The sequence below is a fragment of the Vipera berus genome (assembly GCF_964194415.1).
Source record: "Vipera berus genome assembly, chromosome: 3".
Taxonomy (NCBI): Eukaryota; Metazoa; Chordata; class Lepidosauria; order Squamata; family Viperidae; genus Vipera; species Vipera berus.
Genome location: NC_138204.1, coordinates 117,864,021 through 117,887,769, shown reverse-complemented (window position 1 = coordinate 117,887,769; position 23,749 = coordinate 117,864,021). Strand labels below are relative to the sequence as shown.

General features: G+C 43.7%; 1 protein-coding gene across 1 annotated transcript; it reads right to left on the bottom strand.

The window, feature by feature from the left end:
* Positions 1–1,391: 1,391 nt before the first annotated feature.
* Positions 1,392–11,270, bottom strand: FASLG (Fas ligand; the record flags this gene model as incomplete). The annotated part of the gene is made up of 4 exons (XM_081325542.1): positions 1,392–1,786; positions 5,728–5,781; positions 10,780–10,825; positions 10,980–11,270. The coding sequence occupies 4 exons, from the start codon at positions 11,268–11,270 to the stop codon at positions 1,392–1,394; spliced, it is 786 nt and encodes a 261-aa protein (XP_081181668.1).
* Between the last annotated feature and the right edge of the window lie 12,479 nt (positions 11,271–23,749).

Here is a 23,749-nt window from a genome sequence, read left to right as displayed (position 1 = left end):
CACTTCCTCTTATGTTCTATTAGCATAGCAAGCTGAACTGGTCCAGCTACGTTGTATGTGTTGGTGGTTTTTAAGAGGGAGCTAATGTTTCTCTGCTTTCTGGACCTGTGTTCCTACATACACAAACAGGATCAAGCAGTTGCCTGTTTAATTTTCCTTGGTGGACATAGAATCAAAGAGAAAGAAATATCTGAATACATGAGTCTTTGAAGGTAAGGGCTACCAGATCTGAACCGCAAGCATCTAGTTCAGGGGTGTCAAACTCAATTTCATTGAGGGCCGCATCAGCATTGCGGTTGCCCTCAAGGGGCCGGGTGGGTGTGGCCTGGGTGGGCGTGGCCTACTGGGTGGGCGTGGCTAGAGTGGGTATGGCCTACTGGGTGGGCATGGCCAGCTCTACGTCGTTCGCATCAAGGGTGCCTATGGGGGGCCTGGGCAGGAATGGGACAGATCTGAGGGTCTCTGGCAGAAGGAGGGTCTCTGGGCCAGGGCCAGGGCAGAGGGGGCCGTTCCCTCACTGTTCCAGGATGGCTTCGTGGGCCACATGAAAACACTTCGCGGGCCGGATCTGGCCCCCAGGCCTTGTGTTTGACATGTCTGATCTAGTTAATCACCACATGGCACCAAGGAGATACAAAAAATAAAATAAAAATTGTTTTTACCTTTTTCCTATCACTTTGTGGTCACCTGAAATATTGCTGTCTTAGGTTGATAGCCCTAACTGAGAGAACTGTGGGAAGAACAGGAAGTGCACAGAAGCTTGGTAGAGTTACAGCTGCTAGGAGGTAGGCTGAAAGCAGGGGGATTTAAAAGGTCTTGCTCTTTTAAATTGCCATTAGTTGTCTGTTGCAAACCTTATGCACAGAATCTTTTAAAGCATCGGATGAATGCCTGTCAGAGGTAGGGGAGAGGGAAGGTTAAAAGCTGACACAAATATTGAGGTATAATTATAACTTAAAATTATCTTTAGTAATGGGCTTTTGAGTCCTCAATGAAGTTGGAAGCCAAGAAAATCCCTTTCCCTTCAAGAAATTAAATACATTTTCACATCAAAAATGATATATCAGAAAATAAGCAGCATAAAAAAATAACCTTAGAAAAGAGTAGTTGCTGCATTGTAACCGATTCAGGGTGCAAATGACCAAAAACAAAAAACCTCAGCTCCACAAGCCATGCAAAACTTTCTTCATCAGTCTAGGACAGTGTTTGAAGTTGAAGACTTCCTGTTGCTCTTGCCTATGGCTTTGAAGCAATCCAGCAGGAAATTTTTTTTTCTCTTTAAACCCATGGAGGCCCATTAGAAGTCCATAGAAGTTCCACTTCAGGTGTTACACATGCTCTTAGAAGACCCCTATGAATAGCTTGATGAAAGTGCTACTGACTGTTTTTTTTTAAAGCATGTATAAGCCAAAAAAGGTTTTTGATTCTTCAGAATTAACCAGTGTGGGGTCAGAGACACTCACATACACGCTGTCTTGCCTGGAAAGATTGAACAAGGCCCCCAAATAGCTACTTTTGCCCCACATGCGCTTTGTTATACAATAGTTCATCTTTCTGTTCTCCATCAGGAGTTGGTTGTCAGGGTAGGATGGATTTCTCTTGAAAACCATGTGGTCAAGTGGCTGGGAAGTGCAGGTCTGGCCTCGGAAGAACACTTTGGAGTAAACAAAGTAGAGCCCAGTTTCATCAATCACTAGACCCCTGTTCTTGTACTGGACCCCAGAAAGGAAGGCATGTCCATGGGTAGTCTCCCACTCCAGGGGATGAGATTGCTGAATTGTTTTGCCTACAGAAACATGAAATATCATGGTGAAAATGGGAGAGACTTCATGCAATCAACAGCATTTGCTTTGGGGCCCCATTCCCCTATCAGAATAACAGAGCTGGAAGCGACCATGGAGGTCATCTAGTCCAGCCACCTGCCCGAGCAGGAGACCCTTACAGAATAGTAGAGTTGGAAGGGACCTTGGAGGTCATCTAGTCCATCCTCACGCCCAAGCAGGAGACCCTATCCCATTTCAGACAAATGGCTGTCCAGTCTGCTTTTTTCCCGTTTTTCCCCACCCCTATTACTTGCTAGCAATTCAAGGTACCCAACATCCTTAACATTCCTCCTCCCTTCTCTCCTTCTCCCCCCAACAACAACCCTGTGAAGTGGGCGAGAGAGAGAGAGAGAGAGAGAGAGAGGGAGAGAGGCTGGCCCAGACTCCTGCAGTCCCCCCCCAGACTAAGATATAATTTGAACTCACAGCCTCCCAGCCCCCCCCTCCCCAAAGAACCACACCCAGCAGCATCAGAAGTCCAAAGCAGTGGTCGCAGGTATGGAGCAGTGGATGTAACCCATGAAATACAGCTTCCCGCAGCTGCCAGCCACTCTCCCACAACTGGGGCACCTCTGGACCCATCTGCTGAGGCTCCCCCAGGCAAAGGAGAGAAGGGCGGCTGCTTGCTGAATGAGGAGCCATCTGAGACATGCTGGGCTGAAGCCATGTCTGACCCTGTGGCCTCCGAGGCTATCAACCTAGGTGCCAAAACATTCACACATTCCTTCCTTTCTTTAGGTCAAGGGTAGGCAACCTTGGCTTTTTATGACTTGTGGACTTCAACTCCCAGAATTCCTGATGTTGTATACTGGGTTCGTTGCTTCAATGACGAGGCAAGTGAGTTCAGCAAAGATCATTGTTTATTGCTTCCAGGATCTGAACTGAGAAACAGAGCTGCAAATGCAGCAATTTATACCCTGGCCTCTAGGTGGCGGCCAATAGGTAAAGCAACCTATTGCTGCCCTAGAGGCAGCCAATGGCGGTGCTGGAGACGGGTTGTCTGAGGAGCTGGGAGCCGTTAGCCAGCTTCCCTGCTTAAGCAACCTTCCAGCAATTAACCCATGTGGTGTTCCCTTAACAAGACAAAGCCCAATACATTACAGCTGAGCCAGCCATGCTGGCTCAGGAGTTCTGGGAGTTGAAGTCCATGAGTCATAAAAGAGCCTAGGTTGCCTACCCCTGCTTTAGGCCAAATGAATCTTGCAGTTCTAGCCAACTGGCTGGAATTTCAGTTATTCCCAGGTGGATCCTTCTGCTACTTTGTTCCTTGTTTTCTTGTTTCAGATGCCTTGATTCACTGCTGATTATTATGCCTAAGTCTTGCTTTAGAATATTACCTGCATCTCACAGCATGCACAGCAACTTGCACTAATTTGGTCCTCAGTTGAAACGCACCAAATAGCAATTCATTGCATATTAGGTGATTGCCATGATTCTTAGAGAATATTCAGAAATGAATCCCTTTACTTATCCATATTTGGTGAATTCTTCCATAGGCAGAGTGGGGTCACATATTGCAGTGTTCAGCTGACCCCAGTCAAGATTCAAGTACAGGCCATTTGTGAGAGGAGAACAGGATGGGGAAGAAAATATGATGTTAACTCTCTCAAATTGCCTTTCTTCAGTAGAGTACAAAGGCTGATCTTCTGCATGGGGAGTAAAGTGTCACTATAATTTTGATATTAAACCTTGTCTTTTTTCTAGGACAGCTTGTTGCTTGCTTTTTAAAAGGATGTGGGATGTTAAAAGGTAACAAAAATAGCTTGTTCTTCTGTCGGTTGGCATGGGCCATCCTATTTATAAACTAGTACTACCCGGTGTGCAAGTTAAGCTTGCCAAATGCTACCTGCAATAGGAAGAATAGAATACAGAATAATAGGGACTCTGGAGGTCTTTTAGTTCAGCACCCTGCTCATCCAGGAGACAATACACTCTTCCGGAGAAATGACTGTCCACTCTCTTCTTAAAAACCTCCAATGATGAAAAACACCCACAAGCAAGCCATTCCAATGATTAATTGTTCTCGCTGTCAGGAAATTTCTCCTTAATTCTAGGTTGGATAGCTCTTTGATAATCTTGCCTCTGTTACTTGTTGTCCTGCCCTCAGGTGTTTGGAGAATAGAGAATATTCTCTATGTAAAGCAGGGGTGTCAAACTCAATTTCATTGAGGGCCACATCAGCATTGCGGTTGCCCTTAAGGGGCCGGGTGGGTGTGGCCTGGGTGGGCATGGCCTACTGGGTGGGCGTGGCTAGAGTGCGTATGGCCTACTGGGTGGGCGTGGCCAGCTCTACATTGTTCGCATCAAGGGTGCCTATGGGGGCCTGGGCAGGAGTGGGACAGATCTGAGGGTCTCTGGCAGAAGGAGGGTCTCTGGGCCAGGGCCAAGGCAGTGGGGGCCGTTCCCTCACTGTTTCCAGGATGGCTTTGTGGGCCACATGAAACCACTTTGCTGGCCGGATCCGGCCCCCGGGCCTTGTGTTTGACATGTCTGATGTAAAGGCAAAGGTTTCCTTGTCAGTGGTGCCCAACTCATTTCTGTTTCTTGGCCGAGGGTGTCAGCATTGTCTGAAGAAATTTTCTGTGCTCATGTGGCCAGCATGGCTATATGCCAAAAGCGCACAGAACAGTGTTACGTTCCCACCAAAGTGGTACCTATTAATCTACTTGTATTTCATGTTTTTGAACTGCTAGTGGGAGGATCTGGGGCAAGTAATAGGAGCTCATCCCATTGCGCAGAGCTCCCAATCTCGAACCTGGGCTCTCAGCTCTCCAGCTGACAAGCTCAGCGTCTTTAACCACTGAGTCGTTGCACCACTGTTCTCTATGACAGCCCCTCAAATAATGAATAACAGAATAACAGAGTTGGCAGGGACACCTCCGGGTCCCGCAGCCAGGCCACCCCCCGCCCTGCCTCGCCTTGCTTCACCTCGTGGTGGCACCTGCAGCAGCAGCCTCATCCAGCAGGAGCCCCTCAACGCCCCCCCCCCCAGTCCAGGAATCCCAGCCTGGGCAAGGAGAGTGAGCACAGCAGAAGCAGCCTTGAGGAGGAGGTAAGCATGGCCGGGCATCCCCTCAGGGAAGTGGGGCCAGGCTGAGGGTTCCCAGCACCCTAAGAGATTAAGGACTGCACCAGGTGCCCACCCCTGAGGGCCCCAGACAGCCTGCACTGCCATTCAGTTTTCCCCCATGCAGCCCAAGGGAGTTGGTGAGGCTCCTATGGTGGATCAGGCCCCTGCACCTACTCTGGTTCCACTCCCTTCTGCTGGAGACCCCCGGCTCCCTCCAGCCCTGCCTAGGCTCCTCCAGGTGCCCCCTGGCATGAGCGACAAGCTGGCCACGCCCTACCCAGCCACACCCACCCACTCGGCCACGCCCTACCCAGCCACGCCCACCCAGCCCCCTGAGGGCAACCACAATGCTGATGTGGCCCTCAATGAAATCGAGTTTGACACCCCTGTTCTAGAGTCTCAAATTCAATACTGGATTCAGTATTCCAAGTGTGCTCAAGATAAGAATGTTAGGCAACATCTGCTCCTCTGAGGGTTGGACGATTCTCACTTTCCTTGGCAAACATGCAGAGGATCTTTGGTTGCAGATTTAAAAAGCCTATACTTTTGTCAAATCTGTTCCTGGGGAAAACTCCACAGGATTTGGAATTGCTTCTTGGTGGGTTATATTATAGTAAAAATGGGAAATGACGATAATTATGCTGTAGATGTGGAAAGGACTTTGCTTCCTCAGCTTTGCTGACCTGATGGCCAGGCTAACAATTTGGCAGCAAGCCAAGGCAAAGGTTTCAAACATGCTTTCACAAAGGGAACAAGTTCTCTGGGGGTGAGGTGGCAGAGCAAGGGAAGGGAATTAGATACTGTATATCAGCAATCTGAGGTTTTGCTGCCTACCTGTTAAATGTGCACTCCTCTTGACTCTCTTTTCTGCTGTTCTGTTCAGAGTTCCTACATTGCAGCAGAAGAGGAAAAAAAAGCAGTTCATGACTGTATGGTGCCATCAGAAGGATGATTCAGAATATACAAAGTAGAAAACTCAAGAGGCAACCTAACTGGATTTTGTCTCTTAAAGCAGTCTCATAAAGCAATCCTAAAGAGGTCAAAACCAAAGAATCAGCACTGACTGATTGCCTCAAATAACTTGATATACTGTATGAGGAAATCTGGATTGGTCTAGACTAGGAAATGTTATGCATTCCAGTAAAATTAAATTGGAATATTCTGCCAAAACCAACTTCAGAACAGCACAAATGTCAGTGAAAAACATTTACTAACAAGGCATCCTCTAGTTATGAAAATGCATAACTTTATATTTTTAAGATATCATAAATAGAGAAGACTGTATTTAAGAACACTGAATGTCAGGGGACATTAGAGAATAACAAATAAATGTGAATTTTTACAGAAATCTGGTCCAGATGGATGAGTAACAAAGACTTTCATTTAGAACAAAAGGAACAAATTTTTCAAAGAAAATGCTGCAAATGTTAATTGTTGCCTGGGCCAAAAAAAAAAAAAGAAGAAGAAGAAGGATTATGTACTAAGGCTTTAAGTTGTTTTATATAAATTTAGAATGGTATTTTTATCTTTACTTATTATAAACTAAAATTGAGGGGGAAGGGTGGCCAATCTTTAAAATCTCTAGAACAAAAAATCATCATAAATCCCAAGAAAACAAATCAAACAATGAAGTAGGGAGTGATGAGAAAAAAGAAAAACTCAAACAACAATCAGGAGATGCTGGAAACATACCTACGGACAGGCATAAAGGGCTTAAATACTTATATACAAATGCTCAAAACTTGAGGAACAAACAGGGTGAACTAGACGCAATATTACACGAGGGTGTGTATGACATAGTTGGCATTACAGAAATCTGGTGGGACGAATCCCATGACTGGAATGTACTGATGGATGGATACAAATTGTTCAAAAGAATTAGATCTACAAAAAGAGGAGGGGGAGTTGCACTATATGTAAGAGAACACTACATATCTACAAAAATGCCACATGATCAAAGATAAAATCTCTCCAGAATGTATATGGGTCAATATAAAAGGGGGGGAAAGTGACATTGCCATAGTATATATTACAGACCACCCAAGCAATCAGAAAAAATAGATGAACTGTTTGCCAATCAGTTAACAAACATATGTAGGAAGCATACCACAGTAGTAATGGGAGACTTCAACTATCTAGATATCAACTGGGAGACAAACTTTGCAGCAAGTGGGAGATCAAACAGATTCTTAACCAACCTATGCAACAACTTTATCATCCAAAAGGTGGAGGAGGGAACTACGAGTAAAGCCATACTGGAATTATTTCTAATTAATAAAGAAGAAGTGATAGAGAGGGTTGAAGTTGCTGGAACCTTGGGTGAAAGTGACCACATCATATGAAATTCAATATAATGCAAACCCAAGCAATAGAAAATAATCCAACCAGTGTCTTAAACTTCAAAAGAGCTGATTTTAACAAATTCAGAGATAACCTAGGAAAGATTCCATGGACAAAAATCCTAAAGGGGAAAACAACTCAAGAAGTATGGGAAACTCTGGAAAATATAATCATAAAAGCATCGTCCAGAACAATACCACTGAAAAAGAAAAACAAGAAATTCAGGAAGAAACCAGAATGGCTGCACAAAGATCTCTCCTACAAACTGAAAGACAAAAAGGACAAGTACAAAACATACAAAGAGGGACAGATAACTAAGGCTGATTATCAGCAGACAGCCAGAACATGCAAAGATAAAGTCAGGAAAGCAAAGGCTCAGAATGAACAAAGGCTCACAAAAGAAATCAAGGACAATAAAAAAAGTTTCTTTCAACATATTAATAAAAAGAAAAAAGTCAAGGAAACTGTAGGTCTACTAAAGAGAGAGGATGGCAAGGAAGTAACAGGCAGTAGGGAGAAAGCAGAGCTGCTTAACTCATTCTTTGCATCAGTTTTCACACAAAAAGAAATGATAACCCAATAAACATAAAAAAACTACTGCAAAAGATACAGTAGAAACAAAAATTAAAATAAGCAAGAAAATGATAAGAGAACACCCATCCAACCTTGATGAATATAAATTACCAGGACCCAAAAGATTACATCCCAGAGTTCTGAAGGAGCTGGTAGATGTTATCTCAGAACTATTGCACCATATCTTTCAAAAATCCTGGAGAACCAGGGAATTACTTGAGGATTGGAAAAGGGCTGATGTAGTTCCCATCTTCAAGCAAGGAAAAGAAACAAACCCAGAAAACTACAGACCAATCAGTCTAACAACAATACCTGGGAAGATCCTGGAAAGATAATTAAAAAACAGACCTGCGAACAACTAGAAGCAAACAAAGTTATAACTAACAGCCAGCGTGGGTTTGTTAAAAACAGATCATGCCAAAGCAATCTTATTTCATTCTTTGATAAAGTGACTAAATTAGTAGACCAGCGAAATGCTGTGGACATAGTATACTTAGATTTCAGTAAGGCATTTGACAAAGTAGTCCACAACCTTCGTTAGCTACTAAGTAAGGTATAAAAAGGGACACGGTGGCTCAGTGGGTTAGGACGCTGAGCTTGTCGATCAGAAGGTTGGCAGTTTGACGGGTCAAATCCCAAGTGCCATGTAACAGAGTGAGCGCCTGTTACTCGTCCCAGCTTCTGCCGACCTAGCAGTTCGAAAGCACATAGAAAATGCAAGTAGAAAAATAGGGACCACTATGGTGGGAAGGTAACAACATTCTGTGCGCCTTTGGCATCTAGTCATGCCGGCCACATTACCACGGAGACATCCTCGGACAAGTGCTGGCTCTTCGGCTTTGAAACGGAGATGAGCACCGGCCCCTAGAGTTGGAAACGACTAGCACGCATGTGCAGGGGAACCTTTAGCTTTACCTTTAAGGTATAAAAAGGTGGGATAGACAACATGAACACCAGATGGATCTGTAGCTGGCTGACAAACTGTAGTCAGCAAGTAGTCTTCAGTGGTACTACATCCACATGGAAAGAAGTAAGCAGTGGTGTAACACAAGGCCCAGTACTCTTTAATATCTTCATCAATGACTTAGATGAGGGAATAGAATGGGAATTCATCAAATTTGCAGATGACACTAAACTGGCAGAAATATCCAACACCCAGAAGACAAGCTGAGGATCCAAAAAGATCTTGACAAACTTGAACAATGGGCCTTATCCAACAAAATGAGTTTTAACATGGAGAAAAGCGAAGTTTTACATTTAGGCAGGAGAAATGAAAGGTATAAGAACAGGTTAGGCTAGACCTGGCTTAAAAACTATAACTGTGAGAGGGACCTTGGAGTCCTAGTGGACGATCACTTGATAATGAGCCAGCAGTGTGCAGCAGCAGCCAAACAAGCTAATACAATCCTGGGTTGCATAAACAGACACATAGAATCAAGATCATGTGAAGTGTTGAGACTTTGGAAAAAGTTCAGAGAAGAGCAACTAAAATGATCAAAGGCCTGGAGACTCAAACATATGAAGAACAGCTGCAGGACTTGGATTTGTTTAAAGAAAAGAAGAAACAGGGGTGCATTATAGCAGTATTCCAGTATTTGAGGGCAGTGGTGGGATTCAAATATTTGAACAACTGGTTCTCTGTGTGGATGCTGATTCAGGAAGTCCATTCTGGGCCTGGGCAACAAAAAAAATAGCTACTGGTTCTGCTGAAGTGGTGCAAACTGGCTGTTTGAGGGGCTGCCACAAAGAAAAGAGGGTCACGTTATTCTCCAAAGCACCAGAGGGCAGGACAAAAAACAATGATTGGAAACTGACCGAAGAGAGAAGGAACCTGGAATTAAGGAGAAACTTCCTAACCGTGAGGACAATTAACCAATAGAACAGCTTGCCTTCAGAAATTGTGGGCGCTCCATCACTGAAGGTTTTTAAGAAGAGACTAGACGGTCACTTGTCTGAAATGGTATAGGTTCTCCTGCTTGAGCAGAAGGGTGGACTAGAAGACCTCCAAGGTCCCTTCCAACTCTGTTATCTATTCTATTCTATTCTATTCTATTCTATTCTATTCTATTCTATTCTATTCTATTCTATTCTATTCTATTCTATTCTATTCTATTCTATTCTATTCTATTCTATTCTATTCTATTCTATTCTATTCTATTCTATTCTATTCTATTCTGTTATTTGACGTTGACCAGGGAAAGGTTAGCCAAAGACAGTAATCATTTAGGAGGATTTTAGATGCATTAAGGATGCATGGCATGTATAGCAGAAAAAGACTATGTTGTTTAAGAGCAGTTGCTACCAAGGACAAGTGCAGCGGAAGTCAAGAACATCAACAATGTAATAAAACTGCTATAGAAATTGAATGAATGAGTAAATGAATGAATGAATGCATGCATGCATGAATGAATGAATGAATGAATGAATGAATGAATGAATGAATGAATGAATGAAATATTTTTTTTTAAAAAACATGATGGATACAACAGAGCAACTGAAACCTTCCCCCTTTAAATACTGTATGCAAAAGTTATAGAAAGGGGTGAGGCTTTGATTACCTGTGCCATTTTAATGATTCCCTCCACAGATGTTCCTGATTCTTATTGCTGAATTTGTGGAATCAAGAGCAGGATTTTATATTAAAATTTGGCTCTGAAATGTAGGCAACGTGGTCTTTTTTCCTTTCACACAGGCGTTTGCATGAAAAAGCCCTATTCTGTACTGTGGTACTTTATAAATCTGTTCCTTAAAGTTTTTGGACTTGCCTTCTTGTCTTACTCTCCATTTTGCCTATACTCCAAGCCTGCACCAGTTATTCATTTCCTAACCAAGATTCATTCCATTATTTCATGGTCATAAAGGGAGGATTATAACATGTGCAAAGCTATGAAGTGAAATTCAGCTATAATATTACCAGAAAACACAATTTTTGCTTTGCCTCTTCCCAATCTTCACAGGACTAGGAGTTCTCACCTTTCAGCATATCAGGAGATGGAGGAATACATCCAGATTTGGAAAACTGTGAAAGCAAGAAACATACAGGTATATTTGGAAAGAAAAGCAACCCCATGAAGTTTACATAGCTAAGTAAGTTTCTATAAGTCCAGACCCATTCTCCCAACTAGTGGAGATATCTTACGTACTTTCCCCCTATTTAAAAATTGAGAAGTTACCTCTTTAAGTTCCTTCTGCAAGTGAAAGATCTGAAACATTGCCAGCCCGACCCCCATGATGGCAAGTAGAATCAGCAAAAATAACACCAGGAAACAAAGGCATGTACCATCTCTATGATTCTGACTATGCCTTTTCCTCTCTGGCACAGGCAGTGGTAAGCAAAAGTCCTGATTTGGCACAATTTCACTAGAATGGTACAGTCCCACTTGAGGAGCACAGTCTGAGCTAGAAAGAGCACTGTTCTTTGTCCAGAAGATCTGGGGATAACCACAATACTGACTTTGTTGCATGACTGAAAGATGCATAAATTGAGTCTCCCTCACTGCTGCTAAGATAATCTTAGATGCCGTGTCATCGAGATGCTCTCTTCCTGCACTGTATCTCCACACAGCAACTGCACTCAAAGGTGAAAAACATTGGGGTTGACTTCTGAAAACCTCACAGTTTCCGCCCACTGTTTTGATGCTAGATACTGTAATTGCGTCCACAAGGAGGTGCTTTGAAGAAGCCCCCAAACCACCCTCAAGTGGTATCATCCTTAAAATAAGCTTAATTAAAAAGCATAGCTATCTGTTGCAAAAAAAACAAAACCCAACCAAAGCAAAGAAACCTCTGGCATCTACGACCCCCCCCCCAAACAAAACCAAGACCCCAGAAAACAAACTCAGGATCCAAAAAGATCTAGAAAACTTGAACAATGGGCCCTATCCAACAAAATGAGTTTCAATGTGGAGAAAAGCAAAGTCTTACATTTAGGCAGGAAAAATTGAAGGTACAAGTACAGATTGGACAAGACCTGGCTTAAAAACAGTAACTGTGAGAAGGACCTTGAGAAGTGGACGATCACTTGACTATGAGCCAGCAGTGTGCAGCAGCAACCAAAAAAGCCAATACAATCCTGGTTTGTATAAACAGAGGCATAGAATCAAGATCACACAAAGTATTAGTACAACTTTATATAAAACCCTAGTAAGACTACTGCAGTGGAATACTGCAGCCAATTCTGGTCACCATATCACAAAAAAGATGTTGAGAGTTTGGAAAAAAATCAGAGAAGAGCAACTAAGATGATCCAAGGCCTGGAGACTAAAACATACAAAGAACGGCTGCAGGACTTGGCTTTGGCTATTCTAAAGAAAAGAAGAAATAGGGGAGACATGATAGCAGTATTCCAGTATCTGAGGGGCTGCCACAAGGAAGAAGGGGTGATGTTGTTCACCAGAGCACCAGAGGGAAGGACGAGAAACAATGGTTGGAAACAGATCAAAGAGAAAATCAACCTGGAATTAAGGAGAAACTTCCTGACAGTGAGGACAATCAATCAGTGGAACAGCTTGCCTCCAGAAATTATGGGCGGTCCATCACTGGAGATTTTTTAAGAAGAGACTATACAATCACCTGTCTGAGATGGTATAGGTTCTCCTGCTTGAGTAGGGGGCTGGACTAGAAGACCTCCAAGGTCCCTTCCAGCTCTGTTCTGTTCTGTTCTGTTCTGTAACAAACCTTCGCAGTCCTTTCCGTCTGGTCCCACCCACTTTTCACCATAACTCTTCTTATTGTGCCCTCTACAAGAATTGTATGGCGTATAAGTAAGGTTGCCAATTGTAAGGAGACTTGTAGTTTAGCAAAAAAAAAAAAAAGTGCAGAGTTGCATTTGTCCAACACGAAGGACCTGAAAGAGCTTTACATGCACCTTAGGTTTAACCTTAACTCTACATATACTGAAAAATTAGTACAGTCCCCAAGTCATAAGGGCAGTTGTATGGACTATTTCACTGAATTACTTTTGTTCATAGATTTTGGTTTATAATCAAAAGGTAAATTAGATGTTAAAAGCCTGCCACAACACTCTTTATGGAAACTTGAATGGGTAACTGGGCCTGCAAGCTCTGATGATATGTGATGATAGAATAATTCCAGGGTCCTAGGTCAGTATCATCTTGATTGTTAGCTGCATAAACAAGCTGGTGGAGAAGGCTCATTAATCTCCTTTTGTGCTGTTTCAGTGGATTCATACTGGCTACAAGAAGTGGTGGGTGTGTTCTAAGTTTCACTTGAGATTTCCATTGCATTAGAAGTGGGCTAGTCTTTTCAGGTGCATCCATTGGATGGAAAAAGCCTTGTTTCATATTTTAGACAGAATACAGTCTACACATCTTCTTGAACTAACCATTGTTTACTCAGTTTGACTAGATTTGTGTGATGCACTGTAAGTGCAGGGACTGGTAGGCACAACATGGTAAGCTAAAATTAGGGCTAAGATGTGTTTCTAGTTATGTAAAAAACATTGGCAAAATATTGTTTAACTGAGCATTTTAATGCTATAATAGTCAAAGAAAGCTTTTTGATCACTAATACTGTCAGGTTGGCCCCAGTTTGGGCATTTAGGAATGAAAGACCCTTGACTCCATTTGTAGCAAAAAATATACCGGTACTTTCACTAAACCCAAGTGGTTACACCATAAGTAAAGCTGAATCTGAATATTCCTACACAAACCCTGCTTTTTCCCCATTTTCCGGACCCTCTCCCCTTGACCAGTTCATGAGTGTCCAAAAATATTTAAATCCAGTGTTTTGGTAACAGATTTGAGGTTTGGCACCTCTTTGGTGTAGTTTCACATTCCATTCTCACGTTCATGTCCTTGGATGGCCGGATTGGCACCTCTGGTTTCTCTCTTCCTGTTATCTCTTCCCCCTACATTCCCGTTCTCCCCCCTCTCTTGCATTTTATGGCAAGAAGCCAGCAAAACAAAGTAGGCTGAAGCGTTTATGATGGCAGACCTGACAAATTCCTTAATAATGTATTTTTAAGAAATCACAATCATTTTTAAACACTGTTTTGATATTTCATGATGCATCATCACTCAGATTAATAAATGCTTGGTGCCACATAATTTTTATTTTTGGTAAAACAGAATAACTGTAGAATATATAAGTAGGAAGAGATTGTTTTAAATACCATCTAGTCGAGAATCCACATTTTTGACAGAAGATCTTCCAGACCCCAGCTGAAAACCTCCAATGGTGGCCCACGTCTTCACAGTTCTTTCCACTCAGAAATTCCTTCTAATATTCATTCTTACTTTCTTTTAATTTCAAGTAGCTAGTTCTTGTTCTACTTTCAGTTTCAACAGAGAACACATCAACTCACAGTATCACTGGAGAGGTTTTTTTTTAGATATTTGTAGATTGCTGTCATATCTCCCTGTTCATCTTCACTTTTGCAAGCTAAATATGCCCAGCTCCTTTAACTGTTCTCATACAGCTTGGCTTCAAACTCCCTGTTAACTTGGCAGTTGTCTTGGCAACCACTGAATCTTCTTGTGTCTCTTGTAAAGTGGTGTCCAGGGCAGTCTAAACCAGAAAATAGAAGCAGCCCAAAGTCTTATTGGCCTTTTTTATCTGCTATATCACGTTGTTTGCTCATATTCAGATGGTGGTCCTGTAAGACATCTAGATCCATTGCAAATGCATTGTCAGATCTCCCCAATAGTATATTCTGTGCCTTTGATGTTTTCTACCCCAAAGTAGGACTTTACACTTGGCATTATCCTTATTGGATTATTTATTTATTTTATTATTTATTTTATTAAATTTATATACCGCCCTATTCCCATAGGACTCAGGGCGGTTTACAGGGAGGGTTAAAAACAAACATACAAAAATTAAAATCAGATTAAAAATTAATTAAATCAAGTCCCCAAAATTTAAACTAAAACCCAATAAAAATTAAAACCCCTCAGCCTGGGCCAGACAGCTTGAAGAGCCAAGTTTTCAGGTCCCAGCGAAATGAGCGAAGGTCGGGGGCAGTCCTAAGTTCCATGGGGAGTTGGTTCCATAGGGCCGGCGCGCCCACAGAGAACGCTCTTCCCCTGGGAATAACCCGCTGGCATTCCTTAACCGGCGGTATCCTGAGAAGGCCCTGCCTGTGGGAGCGCACAGGACGATGGGAAGATGATGCCGGCAGCAGGTGTTCCCTTAGATAGTCCACACCCAAGCCATTTAGGGCTTTATAGGTCATCACCAGCACCTTGAATCTCACCCGAAGGGCAACCGGAAGCCAATGCAGCTCGCGGAGTAGAGGTGTTACATGGGAGTATCGGGAAACCCCCATCACAACTCGCGCGGCCGCATTCTGCACCAGTTGAAGCCTCCGAGTGGTCCTCAAGGGCAGCCCCATGTAGAGAGCATTGCAGTAGTGCCTGATGTTGAGTTTGCAGGGAATTTTTGTCTTCTAAGACATTAGCCAATCCTTGTTGGTAGGATTGTTGGTAGGTCTACCTTTTCTATGTTTGTACTGCTTCCAGTGGAATCTGCAGGAAGGGGATCAACAAAATCAAGATGGAGATAACAACAGGAGATCAAAGCCCTGTCCTGCATATAAAATAGGGGTGGGGCTTCAGTTTGACATTTTGATCTCATTTGTAGATGGCCCTGGGTGCTTAACAGTCTAATACTTTGCTCACTAAAGATGTAAAATAAACAGGTAGTTTTCTAGGTCCTCATCTTTTCCATTTTAGAATATTTGAACTATTTCCCCCATTTCTAAGTTATACAACCCAGGATTGTATTAGCTTTTTTGGTTGCTGCTGCACACTGCTGGCTCATGGTTAAGTGATCATCCACTAGGACTCCAAGGTCCCTCTCACAGTTACTGTTTTAAGCCAGGTCTCTCCCAATCTGTATTTTTTTCCCTTGGTTTTTCTTGCCTAAGTGTAAGACTTTGCTTTTCTCCACACTGAAACTCATTTTGTTGGATAGGGCCCATTGTTCAAGTTTGTCAAGATCTTTTTGGAACCTGAGTTTGTCTTCTCGGGTGTTGGCTACTCCTGACAGTTTGGTGCCATCTGTGAATTTGATTAATTCCCCTTCACTTCCCTCATCTAAGTCATTTATGAAGATGTTGAAGAGTACTGGGCCTAAGATGGATCCTTGTGGTACCCCACTGGTTACTTCTCTCCATGTGAATGTAGTGCCATTGAGGACTACTCATTGAGTATGGTTTGTTAACCAGCTACACATCCATCTGGTGTTGATGTTGTCTATTCCACCTTTTTCTAGCTTACCAAGGAGTAGGAGGTTGTGGTCTACTTTGTCAAATGCCTTATTGAAATCTACTGAAAATATGGAATCAACATTCCCCCCAAAACACCAAATTCTAATAATGCAGAAAAAGAGTTGTAATGCTGTGGAGGATTGGTGCCATAGTGAGCAGGAAGCTTGGGGAGAAATGCAGGTTTTCAATTGGAAGTTTACATGCTTTACAATCAATGTTCCCTATGGTTTCCTCCCATAGCAGCCTCTCAAATGGTTTTTGTGACCTGCCAGACAAATGTACAAAATTCATTTATGGAAAAATGTGGATTGTGACGCTGGGGATTAGCAATTTATTTCCCTTCTGTGTGGAGTGATTATATTGTTGTATTGCTCAGTTTGCTATCTCAACATTCCTTGCAAAATTGATGGAGATAACATTGGGAGACATTAAGAATCCTGGGAAATTTTCATGACGAGAACATCTGGCACAGTTCAGAATTTCATGGCATACATGAATACAATAGTCTCAAATTATGACTAACTCCTCCCCAAGATGGTGGCCATAGAGGAAGCATGGTTACATTGTGGGAAGAGAAGTTGCTATTAAGCTACAATATCTTAAACTCAGACAAAATGGTAGAAGAAGAGGGAAAGAGGGAAAGATAAGTCAGAAAAATAAAGACTGGAGAAGAGAAAAGGAGAAGAAAGATCTGCAAAGCAGAGAGGAGAATCAGCTGTAAGGTGGAGAGGAAAGCCGACTGAGGGCAGCACAACGACCGGCAGAGAGGAGAAACAGGAGAACTGGTGAGATAGTAGAGAAGGGAGGAGATCCAGCCAGGAGAGCTTACTGTGAACCATCCAGGAAGCCCTGTTTGCTGAAGGAAGCAGAACACCGGCGTGACAAATCAACAAATGGGAGCCACGTAGCCGTGGAGCTGTTAGTGGGGGTGGTGGAATGTTGTAGCACAGTAGACCGGGTGCTACAGAGGGTGGTACACCAGGGCCTATAGGTGCTACAGACAGCGGTAGAACAGGTCCTACAGCTGGCAGCAGACCAGGTGGTACAGATGGTGTAGACCAGGGCCTACAGATGGCGGCAGACCAAGTGCTACAGATAGCGATAGACCTGGGCCTAAAGATGGCAAAAAACAAAGGAATTTTTCAAACAACAAACTCGTGGAACAGGTGACTGATATTATTGTGGTATGCAATACATGTTCCATGTATGTGCTTATGCTCAAAGAATATCCAAACTATACATCCATTAGATGTAAACTATGTAAACTGCTGGGCAATGGAATGCCAAGCAGCATTTGAAAAACTCAAGTGCTTGTCCGCAGATGAGCCTATGCTGAAGCACCTGGACTTGAATGCCCTGTTTGTCATCCAGGTGGATGCCAGTGATGTGGTGCTTCAGAAAAATGACCAAGAGGTTTTACAGCCATGCACTTACACCTCCAAAAAACTGTCAGATGCAGAGCAGAGATGGGAGCGGGTACTGGTTCCATAGTGTGATTGCATTTAGCTTTTAGCTCACAGCACAGTCTAAGCTTCCCCAACTTCTACTTCATGAAGCGTTCCAGTGCGGCTAATGGGGAGGTCAAAGGCCAGATAAGCCCTTTCCAAAGAGTCTTATTGATGAAATCCCTGAAGGCCACCAACTCTGGTTCTGAGAATGCATAAATCTGACCAACCAGCAGCTTGGCATCAGGCAAAAGCTTGATCGCGCAATGTGGAGGCAACAGTTCTGCCTCCTTCTCCCTGAACACATTAGTGTAGTCTCCCAACTCTGCCACTAAGTCCAAGTCCGGCTTCGCCGCTACACCCCATGTGCAGGTATGCAGATGATGAGTGGCACACCTTAAGCTGGTGAACTGTACTGCTCTGGATGACCAAATGGCCTTTGGATCGTGGGCCTACAACCACTCCAGTATGACAATGGCACGCAGCCCTCCATGAATTCAGCATTTATTCCTGACAAATGCACCTCTCCACAGTGTCTCCTTAACTCTCAGTCCCCAGGTGTGCCTTGTAGAGAGGGGCAGGACGCTCTCCTCCCAAGTAGTCAGGTCAGCCTGTGCTGCTCCTGCCTTCTCTTCACTCTCCATGCTTGAGGATCAGGAAGGGGTGGTCCTTGCTCATCGCCTGAGCTCTGTCTCTCATGTTCACTGCTTAGCTTCTCTTGGTCATCCTGCCCCTGTTCCTCCCTGCCTACAAGCTGTCCCAATCCTGAAAGGCCCTGGCCTGCCTCAGCCTGATCCTCCCCATATTATTCCAAAGCCAACGACACCTCCCCCTTGACCTCTATTGGCTCCAGCTCTGGCTCATCTTCCTCTGCAGATTCAGGCTCCGACGGGGGCATGACACCAACCATCAATTGTTTCCATCAAGACCGGCGGGGTTACCGGCTGCTGTGGGATGGACCACTGCATGGCAAAGTCTGAATGCATAAAGTTGGCTGTGGCCCCAGAGTCCACCATGGCCTGAACCTCACTTCTACCCAACCCGGCAAGTACACAATTGCTGTGAGAATGAGGTGCTGTGAAGAAGTCAGTTGAGGCTGGTGGCAGTCCCCATTCCAGGGAACCCAGCCTACAGAACCCTCTAGGCCAGGCCCTGCCCATTTCCCAATGCTGATCCCAACACCAATTTGGTCACCTTTGCAGGGCACTTGACTGCCACATGGCCCTGTGCACCACAATACAAGCAAAGGCCTTTGTGGTGCCATTGATTTTTCTTGGCTCAGGTCAGGTGGCCCCCAACTGTATAGGCTCTTCTGGTGCCTGTACCGGTGCCTACATGTCTTGGTGGGTGCTGACGAGACTTTTGTCCATTGTCACGCCCATCTCTGCTGGAGCCACGTGTCAATGAGTAAGAATAAATGCATGAGGTCCTGAAGCATTGTGGGGGGGGCAATTGGTGCAGGCAAACTCATCCAGCAGTTCAGGGGACAAGCTTTCCTTTAATGTTTGTATTTAGTATTTTATTCTGCCCTGTGAACCGCCCTGAGTCCTCAGGGAGAAGGGCGGTATATAAATATTATTAAATTAAATTAAAATTAAAGCAGCCTTGTTCAACTGAATTCCACCTGGAATTCACTAATGTAATCTGCAAGCGGCCCTCACCCCTGTCACAACTCTCTCAGGTGCTGGTCCACTATCTCGGCATTAACAGGGTCCTCAAATATAGCCTATAGCTGCTGGCAAAACTCGGCATAGTCATCCAGCAGCAGGCTGGGCTGAGTCAACAGGGGAATTGCCCATGAGTCGCTGACCCTATCAGAAGACTAATCAGAAACCCCACCTTGTTCAGGTCAGTGGGGAAGTCCTCGGCTTGAAGGCTCATGTAGAGCTGTCACTCCCTAAAATGCTGGGAATTGAGCCAATGAGCCAATGAGTCCAGAACTGCCACAGAGCATTTGTGATGTGGTCAGCCAGCCTGCAGCTGCCCCAGCTGCATAGAAAGGAGAGCAACTTGCAGGGACAGGTGCACATAGTCTGTGAGGAGCTGCTCCATCTTCTCCAGCAACAGGGGATACGTGCTCTTGAGATGCGGTGATGGGAAGCAAGTTGGTCTGTGGCTGGGAACAAATTGTTATGGCCTGGGGCAGAACACACAAATACGAAGGCTTGAATCCCTTTTATTGAACTAACCTTCCCCAAGATCCCCACAGTTCACTTTAAGCCCAAGAGCAAGGCTCTAACACGTGTACACACCTCAAAAACAGTTCAGGAATTGGTCACATGCATCTCTGTTGCACAGAGAGTTTGCTGGTGCCATGGCCCAATCTGGAGCTGAGCTGGGTCACTGCAAAGGCTTCTTGAATTGTGGCAAGTGTTGCTGGCAAATACATTTGCTCCCAACAAAAGCCCCTCCCCAAAGCATCTCCTTAAATCCGTGGTGGCAAACCTATGGCACACGTGCCACAGGTGGCACGCAGAGCCCTCTCTGTGGGCATGCACGCCATTGCCCCAGTCCTAGGCCTTCAGCTGGGTTTTATAAAACCTTTTTGCTTTAGGCCTTCACCGCCATGTGAAAAAAAAAGGTTCAATCACTCAATCAATTTCAACTTCTCACAGGAACAAAAAAGATCTCGCAAAGTTGGAATTGATCAATTGAACTTTTTAGTCCCATCCAGTCTGCCGTTACCACCCAGTGGGCCATGCCCACCCAATGGGCCACGCCTGCCCAATTGGCCACACCCACCCAATGGGCCACACCCACCCAATGGGCCATGCCCACCCAATGGGCCACGCCTGCCCAATTGGCCGCACCCACCCAATGGGCCACACCCACCCAATGGGCCATGCCCACCCGACACCTGACGATATGTAAGTGGGTTTTGGGTTGCAGTTTGGGCACTCGGTCTCTACAAGGTTCGCCATCACTGCCTTAAATCCTATTCTCCAGGTGAGCCTGTGGAGAGGGGGGGCACCCTCCTCCCGAGTAGTCAGTTTGCCTGGTGCTGACTCTGCCTCCTCTCCATTCTCCACACTCAGGGATCAGTTGCTCATCTACGGAGCCATGATAGGCTTTGAGGTTTGGTGCCTCTCTGGTGGGGTTTCGCATTCAGTTCTCATTCTCCATCCTTGATCGGTGGGTTCCTTTTGGATTGACACTTCTGGTTCCTGTCACCCTGTCACCCCCTCTTTCCCTCTCATTCTCATGCCCATTCCTTACTTCCCCAAGTGTCTTCCCCCCCTTCCTTGCATTTTATGGAAGGATGCCAAGTGAAGCAGAGTATGCTGAAGATGGCAGGTCTGACAGATGCTACCTTTTTTCATAACTGAGTGAGTATACAGACATAGGCCGTTCATAGAAATCATGACATAAAGAGCCTAGTGTGAATAAACAGTCAAGTACTTGCATTATAAAATATTAACTTCCTATGTACAGTAGTGGCCAAAATTATGGAAACCTTTTGGGAAAAGTGTATTTTTGAGGTTTGATGGCTAACAACACCAGTTTTTTGGAGTAGTACCATAAAATTATATATCAATGGAAAGATAATTTAATCAACAATGTAATGCGGCAAAGTTTGTTCAATTATCTGTACTGTATTTTATGAAACGTTATAGCCAAATAACCAGAAAAAGGAAGCACAACTTGTTTAGGGTGATATCAGGCAGCTTTGCTTCATCCGATTGTAGCCAATGAGCATGAGTGTTTAGAGAGCCATCTTGTTTTGGCAATGAGCCAATCAGATCACAGTAGGATTCAGTTATTGAAGTCATGTATTGAAGCTGAGAGGAAGACATTTAACTGTGTGTTATGTGATCGCTATCAAGTTGGTTGGGTTTTTTGTGTTCTTTCATTTATTGAGCGTGTAAAACATAATAAAATTAAAGTAATGGTGCAAAGAGTTGACTGGTTGCCCAGAAAGCGACGTAAAATAGTATTATTAAGTGAACAAGGCTACAGTTATAAAGAAAGAAGAAAAATTGGTGGAAACTTAACCAAAGGTGGCATTTCTACTGTACACCTTTCCCAAAAGGTTACCACAATTTTGGCCACTACTATATGATTCTAGAGCAGCAGGAAACTATCAAAGGACTGGAAAAATGCTGATGTGGTTTCTGTCATGGTTCTGACAGACAGAATAAAACAGAACTCTGAGGCTTGGGAATTCCTCAAAGTACAGATTAGATGAGACCTGGTTCAAAAAAAATAATAATCTGGAGTCCTAGTGGACAATCACTTGACTATGAGCCAGCAGTATGCAGCCACCGCCAAAAAAAGCTAATACAATCCTGGATTGTATAAACAGAGACATAGAATCAGGATCACGCAAAGTATTAGTACCGCTTTATAAAAATCCTAGTGAGACCACACCTGGAATACTGCAGCCAATTCTGGTCACCATATCACAAAAAAGATGTTGAGAGTTTGGAAAAAATTCAGAGAAGAGCAACTAAAATGATCAAAGGCCTGGACTAAAACATACAAAGAACAGCTACAGGACTTGGGTTTGGCTAGTCTAAAGAAAAGAAGAAATAGGGGAGACATGATAGCAGTATTCCAGTATTTGAAGGGCTGCCACCAAGAAGAGGGGGTCACGTTATTCACCAAAGCACCAGAGGGCAGAACCAGAAACAATGGTTGGAAAGTGATCAAAGAGAGAATCAACCTGGAATTAACGAGAAACTTCCTGACAGTGAGGACAATTAACCAGTGGAACACCTTGCCTCCAGAAATCGTGGGCACTCCCTCACTGGAGATTTTTAAGAAGAGGCTGGACAGTCACTTGCCTGAGATGGTATAGGTCCTCCTGCTTGAGCAGGGGGCTGGACTAGAAGACCGCCAAGGTCCCTTTCAGCTGTATTTTATTTTAAATGATCATGGAGACCTCATTGATTAACTGCATAAATACACTTTTGCCCTTCAAGGCATCAGCTTGAATTGGAAGCTTCCCAGGGGGCAATTGAAAGCAGTTTTCCATTTGTTTCCCCTCCTTAATCTGGACTTGGTAATAAGCCTCTGTTAAATCCAACTTCGTAAAAACTTTCCCTTTTGCCAGGTGGGCCAACATGTCCTTCATTAAGGGATGGGGATACATGTTCTCTATGATGACAGTTTTTAACCCTTTAAAATCCACGCATAATCTCAGCGACCCAGCTTTCTTTTCTTTGAACAATACAGGAGCTGCTACACGTGATTTTGCTGGTTGGATAAAACCCCGAGCCAGGTTCTTATCAATGTACTCTCTTAACTCCTTCATCTCTCCGGGCGTCATTGAGTACATTTTTGGCTTTGGGAGCTTGGTCCCAGGTAAGATTTCAATGGGGCAGTCCGTAGCCCAGTGGTAGGGGTGGACGTCGCACTCTTTCTCCCTATATGCCTCGGCTAAATCATGGTATTTAGTTGGGGCAAGCTGGATTCCTGGCAACTTTAGACTCTAGAACAGATCATGGTAGATAAATATTATTGCATTATTTGATAAAGTGACTAAATTAGTTGATCAGAGAAATGCTGTGGACATAGTTTTCTAAAACTTCAGTAATGCGCAGCATCCCCACAGATGGATTTGTAACTGGCTTACCAACTGCACTCACTTAATGGAACTACTTTCTTTTGAAAGAACGTTGAACATCTGTTTTATCAGAAACAAAGCAGAGGCAAGTGAAGAGTGTTCTCTAACATTTATGATCTTTGAAAAAAAATTCTCTTAAACTTAATAGTCAAAAAAAATATTTTCACTGAGACCAAACTTACAAGCACAGTGATTATGCCTCCTGCTGAGCAAACTTTTTTTCTGTAAGAAGCAGCAGTGAGCTTTTTCTACCCACAGCAGTTTGTGGTTTACTCTGTGTGCTTCATGAGTTCCATTAAAAGTGGAACAATCTGACAATTTATATATATTAAATTATTCCATACCATTGGTTCTCCTGACATCCGACTTCTAGTGTGATCTCTTTGATTTGAACTGAAAAATAGTGACATAAAATTTTGCAAACAGAAATTAAAGTGAGTCTTTCAGACATAAAGGTCTAAGGTTTACTTTCTCTTTATGGAAAAGATACTTTGATCTTGAGCTTTAAAAGCTCTCCACCAAGCTCTCTTTCTGTAAAATATAAACAAGAACATTCACCGCATAAAAAGGAGAAACTCATTCAACATTTCAACAGCAATTAATATTTCTAGAGTGGAACTAGTATAACACTGAAATAAAAACGTGAATAATGTATTTGATTCAGCAGTGTATTTGTGACTTTAATAGAGGAGCTGCCTTTTG